Here is a 6000-nt window from a genome sequence, read left to right on the forward strand (position 1 = left end):
GCACATGTTCCGCTGCTGTTTCTCACCAGTATCAGCTGATGGAGGGCTCTAGTTTCGTTGCGCCGTTCGCGTCAGCGGACACGGTAGGGTCAGGGAGGGGGCGGGGCATGATGCTTAGCCTGACGGGCCGCCAGGCTTATAAAGCCCTGGGGGAAACCCCTGATTGGAACACATCTTGGCGGCTCCTGATGACATATCTCCTAGGCAACCGGGGCGGGGCCAAGACATCAAGGCGAGGTTCCTTGGCATTGAGAAACACCCATAGTCTCTCCAGCATGTCCTGGGTCTTACTTTAGGCCTTCTCCCGGTTGGACATGCCCAGAAAACTTCACCAGGGAGGCGTTCAGGAGGCGTCCTTACCAGATCCCCGAGCCGCCTTAACTGGCTCCTCTGGATGTGGAGGAGCATGACCAAGCTTCTCACCCTGCGGAGAAAACTCATTTCGGCCGCCAGGTCTGACCAGCATCCTCCCCCATCATTGAAGCCAACTCACCACCAGGTGGTGGTCAGTTGACAGCTCCGCCCTTTTCTTCGCCCAAGTGTCCAAGACATGCGGCCGCAGATGAGACGAAAACAAAGTCGATAATCGAGCTGCGGCCTAAGGTATCCTGGTGCCAATAACGCACATATGGACACCTTTATGTCTGAACATGGTGTTCATTATGGACAATCCATGACAAGCACAGGAGTCCAATAACAAAACACCACTCGAATTCAGATCAGGGGGCCGTTCCTCCCCACCACACCTCTCCAGGTCTCACTGTTGTTGCCCACATGAGCCTTACAGTCCCCCAGCAGATCTGTGCCTGGATCAGTTAGTAGGGGTGTAACGGTTCACGGGGGTTATTCGAACCGTTCGGGCAGTTCGGTTCGGTCCACTTGCGTACCGTTTCGGTTTATTTGTTCCATTAAATAATGAATTTTTCACACATTTGCATGATTTAAGTGCAGCAGATAAAAGTTCTTTGGCGATTTTCCACACGGACGATGTATTGAGTGTAGGGCTGCAGCTATCGAATATTTTTGAAACTTGTTTATTTAATGAGTGGTTGAATAGAATAACTTGAATGATTGTAAAACCTCCAAAACTTATTAGCATTCTTTTTCTTTATTGAACACAGTGGAGCCGAAGATCTACATGTCTGCTGGTTCGACTGCCCTGATCGATGGTGGCAATGAAACAGTGGTGGCCACCTGTATTGCAGAGCGAGCTCGACCTCCCGCTGAGGTGTCATGGGAGTCCAACATCTTCGGCCAGTCCGAGGTTCATCTGTTTGATGACGTTAACGGCACGACCAGCACACAGGTCCGCTACATCTGGCAGCCCACACGTCACGTCCAGGGCCAAGCTCTTACCTGTGTGGTCCGACACCCGGCTCTGCAGAACGACTTTAGGATCCCCTACCAGCTCAATGTGAAGTGTAGGTGCAGTACGAGTGTCTGTGTTGATGAGCTGTGTTAGACCTGAAGGGAACTTTTGAGTACAATTGCCCAAATTCTAAAATACTTGAAATAGAGACAATTGTTTTTGTATTTTTAGCCCAGAGCTTCCACCAGGATTACATTATAAACATTTACTTAGATACTTCACAATGTCACAAGATTTTACTTAAGAATTCAACTTTTGTGTGTCTAAATATTTAGTAATTTTAATCCATTTGCTTGTTTCGCTTTTCTTTCTGCAGTTGCTCCTGATATTTCTGTTGTGGGATATGATGGAGACTGGTATGCGGGTCGTGAAAATGTTCAGATGGCATGCAAAGCCAACGCAAACCCACCAGCTCACTACTTCAGATGGATCAGGTGTGTTCTCTGTGCGTTTTGGAGCTGAAACATTTGGGCAAAGAATGTGGAAGTGAGCCAATTACAGCAAACTCTTTAAGTAAAGCAGTGTTTCATTTTTAATTGTCCTATGTGCCCTGACATTTGCTGTAAAAAATAAATGGACTGGAACATAAAACTTTAAATGCTTGTAAAGCAAACTGAAATGTCACAAAACTGTCCAGGAAGAGCTGCAGTGATGAACAGGAGTGCATCAGCCAGCAGCTTTCAGAGAGAGGAATCAGCTGATCTGTCTGCAGAAGACCTTCAGAACATTCAGTAAAGGAGAATATATCACACTACCTTACAGGATTTGTTTATTTGATTTCATCAAACACAACAGTTCTAACCTTGGGGTAAAATTTGCCTTATGTATTTATCCTTTTAATTCAAAAAGATTTTCTGTGGTAGCATCAGAAAAGATCATTTCTTAGTATTGCATCAGGTTGATGGAATTTCTACTATCTTGGCAACTCTACATCTAACAAACACACATTCACACCTCATCAGTTGAAGGCGAACCAACAATAAATTTGCTTGTGCAGGTTTTTAGGAAAGTGTTATTGTGTGTTCTATTACTGTATAAACAATTGATTGCAGTGCTTTTTCTTATTCATTTAAACTTTGGCTTCCTTTTCACCCCCCCGGGTCCACACTGGGGCATCAGTAACACGCTATGGTTTTTCGAGGCGCATCAGTCGCTTCATTCGTCATTTAAACAAAAAGAAGAAAAAGGAGATCACGTCCATGAAGAAAAACACACCGTTGCGCATCTCGAAAGATACTGGTAGTAAGTAAGCCACAAGGTCACATGTATAGATGTTATCTACTATTGGATTTGTGCAATAGACTTTTATTTAGAAAATTACTAGACGTTTTACACTGATACTGCATGTGATTTCCCGTCTAGCACTATGTTAATTGTGGAAAATTGACGCACCCCAGTTGCGGCTCGCTGCAAAAATAAATCCGCTTTGGTGTAAAGTGAAAAGCTGTTTACAGCATAAAGTTATAAATCCAGAGGGGTGAATTTAGGCAAAGTCAGCAGCATGTTTACATCGGTGAACAGCTGCAGAGAGAATGTAAGCTAACGTTGGTAAGCTAGTTAACATACCGCTCTCTATGAGGCCCCGCTAGATGCGCTACTACTTCTGATAACTGAACTGGGCATGAACTAGTTGAAGGAATGCTGGAGGAGTTTTGTTTTTGTTTTGATCACAAAAACAATTTCAGGCTCTACTTTTCCCTTTGTTTAGTAATCGTGTCGCTCACTGTTTACATGCTTTTGCCATCCACCATGATGGACCCACGTGATTAGGTGACGTCGGTGCAAAGGGTCAATAATGGGTTCCGTTTGAAGCAGCGACGTTCCTCTGCCGTTCTGCACCACTGATGCCCCCAGTGAAGACCCAGAGTTAGCTAACCTAAAATATGTGTGGTGGTTACTTAAAGTTGTTTCTGAATGTCCTCTCACTGTCTTCTGTGTGTCCCAGGTTGGACAGTGAAATGCCAGAGGGGGTGGAAGTCATAAACAGCACTTTGTTCTTCCTGCGTCCCCTCCAGCGGAACGACTCCGGTGTTTACAGGTGTGAGGTTGCCAATGACATCAACCTCCGCAGTCGGGATGTGCGCATCCTGATACAAGGTGAGCAGAGTTCATAGAGTGGAACACAGCTGACTCTGGTTTCTTTGCCATCTCGTAGGAAGTACAGTGCATGAGTGTACGTCATAGAGGGTATCACTGCCAAGCTGAAACGTGACACTGAATCTCTCACCGGCTGTGCACACACTGACCGGTCTGTCAGGCAATCACCACTGTTACGGCGTGTTGGTGCTGATCGTAGTTGCATGCTGATTAGTGCTGATTAGCATAAGGTCTCCAGATGTTAAAACAGGAGCTTCCTGGGTCAAGCAGATGCCAGTATTTAGGTCCCGTTCCACCACAGCAGCCTGCCTCTGTTCTGAGTGTCTCGTCTCTCCGATGTGAATGATGAGCATGAAACCCTTCTTTGCCTGTGGAAACTATCTTCCTGAATGAAATGAATTTGAGATTATTATGGGATTCCCCCCCCCCCCCCCTTTCACGTTCTTTGCCTTCTTTTTGTGTCTTTTTATTTCTGCATGTGTCACACAGTAAGAGGCAAAAGCCTGCAGCCTCACTGAGCGATGATGTCCCAGATTCATAAAACATTAACTAGTCCTTTTCAACTCCTATTTATTATTTATCATCCATATTTCATTTTCCTTTGAGAGGACCTGTGTGTGTGTGTGTATTTGTGTGTGTGTGCGTGTGTGTGCGCACAAGCTTACACATGTTGGTGTACTCTTTGTTGTATGTGTTGTTGTGGGTGTGCTCACATCAGTTCACTGCCGCTGCGTGTAGTTGTACAGTTTATGCACTTGAAGGCAACAAACCTCTGGGTTCATGTTTCAGATCTCTGAGTTGTGAATCATTGCCTCACATCTGGCCCTTAACTCAAGTTAAAGCGTCTGCGCCCGTTTGAGCCTTTCAGCTCCGATTTTTTTTTTCCGTTGCCGTAGCTGCTTATGATTACAGTCTTTGGGTTGTCTGTTTGAGGGTAAAACCACTAGCCTACTTTATCTTAGGGATGGTTTTTGCCTTGTGTTTTAAAAATATACACACAAATTACTTTTATAATGGCTGTAAAAGAAGTACTCCTTTTTTAGGTTTTGCAAAATAATGAATAAACCCTTAATAGACTTTACAGTTAAATTATCGTATTTCTCATCCGTTCTATCTCAGTTTGAACTTTTAAACTTTTAAATTTTTTGCGTCGCCATACCCCTCCAGCCTGATGCCTTTATCAAGCACATGGAGAAACCTAGTAAAGGAAAGTTTACACCCTTGCATATGAACACAGTGTGTTCAGCCATTCTTTTAGGGTAGTTTGTGTAAATACTTGTAGGGAAATCTTGGGACTTTGCACATAAAATGCAGTGCATTTTATTTTTTAATCTAGTCTAACCGAGCCTTTCCACTGGACGCATCCGCGAAGAGAATTGCATAGTAATTAGCCACTGTTAGAGTGGATGGGTGCGTTTCCACTGGCTGTGAAGCGTCGTGTTTTGGTTGCGCCCCCGAGGCGTAGGGACGCACTGCACAACTCCGCTCCGCTAAATGTATGCTTTGAGACTATTTTTTACGTGCTACGCTTCCAGAACATGTAGATCTCAGCAGTTCAGAATGAGCAAGACAGGAAGTGAAACACAAAAGCAGACATCTGGTAACTTTCTAAATAAGTCACGTGCAGATATCCAGTGGCTTAACTGGGGATCGAGAACACAGAGCAGACGTACGCACGTGCACGCACGCACACACACACACACACGTATACAAAGTAATGTTTCTACGGTTACAATGTGATTTCTTAGTAAATATTCCATTTGTTGAGAGATAAACTTTATTTTATTTATCCTAGTGAATCTATAGTTAAACGGGTTAACTAGTAGTAGCACATTCAATGTCAAGGAAAGTAAAATGTTGTTATCAGGGAGAATGTTTAAATGGTTAGCAACTGTGTTCAAGCCGATGGCCCCCTCCATGAAGGCGCCACAGCTCAGCAGAACATCATTGTAGCTTCTTCTGGGGAGAAAAACACTTAAAGATTAAAATAAAGTTAACAGCTCAAATTGCAGGAAATAATACAGTTAAGGAGCAGATTGTAGAAGAAAGCAGTAGTGTGGAAAGTGGTCCATATGTCCTCCAGCAGTCTAAGCCTATAGCAGCATAACTACAGAGATAACTCTGGATAACCTAGCCTTTTAGATGGAGGCATGTTGGAGGCAGGGCAAGGGAGAGCCGTCTTTACCGACTGTACACTCCACCTCCCTCTACTCCCCCACTTGTCCAGATCTAGGCTAACATCAGATTTTAACCATAGGCTCTATCAAATAAAAACGTTTTAAACCTAGTGTTAAAAGTAGACAAGGTGTTTGCCTCACGGACTAAAGCTGGGAGTTGGTTCCACAAGAGAGGAGCCTGATAACTAAAAGATCTGCCTTCCATCCTATTTTTGGATATTCTGGGAACCACCAGTAAAGCTACAGTCTGAGAGCGAAGTGCTCGGTTAGGAACGTATGGAACAATCATTTAAAAAATTTAATGTACTTAATGTACTATAAATTACCACAGTAATGAAATATAAAAGATGGGAATGT

General features: G+C 44.1%; 1 protein-coding gene across 3 annotated transcripts in view; it reads left to right on the top strand.

Annotated features, from left to right (window-relative positions):
- nectin3b (nectin cell adhesion molecule 3b) overlaps positions 1-6000 on the top strand; it is a 46401-nt gene that overhangs the window by 27079 nt on the left and 13322 nt on the right. For all 3 annotated transcript variants that reach the window (XM_054730616.2, XM_015961015.3, XM_054730615.2), the window contains 3 exons: positions 1122-1421; positions 1686-1803; positions 3315-3466. In XM_054730616.2, the coding sequence (XP_054586591.2) occupies positions 1122-1421; positions 1686-1803; positions 3315-3466 (570 nt within the window). The remainder of the gene's footprint in view (positions 1-1121; positions 1422-1685; positions 1804-3314; positions 3467-6000) is intronic.

This window comes from Nothobranchius furzeri, chromosome 10 (assembly GCF_043380555.1).
Source record: "Nothobranchius furzeri strain GRZ-AD chromosome 10, NfurGRZ-RIMD1, whole genome shotgun sequence".
NCBI classification, from domain to species: Eukaryota; Metazoa; Chordata; class Actinopteri; order Cyprinodontiformes; family Nothobranchiidae; genus Nothobranchius; species Nothobranchius furzeri.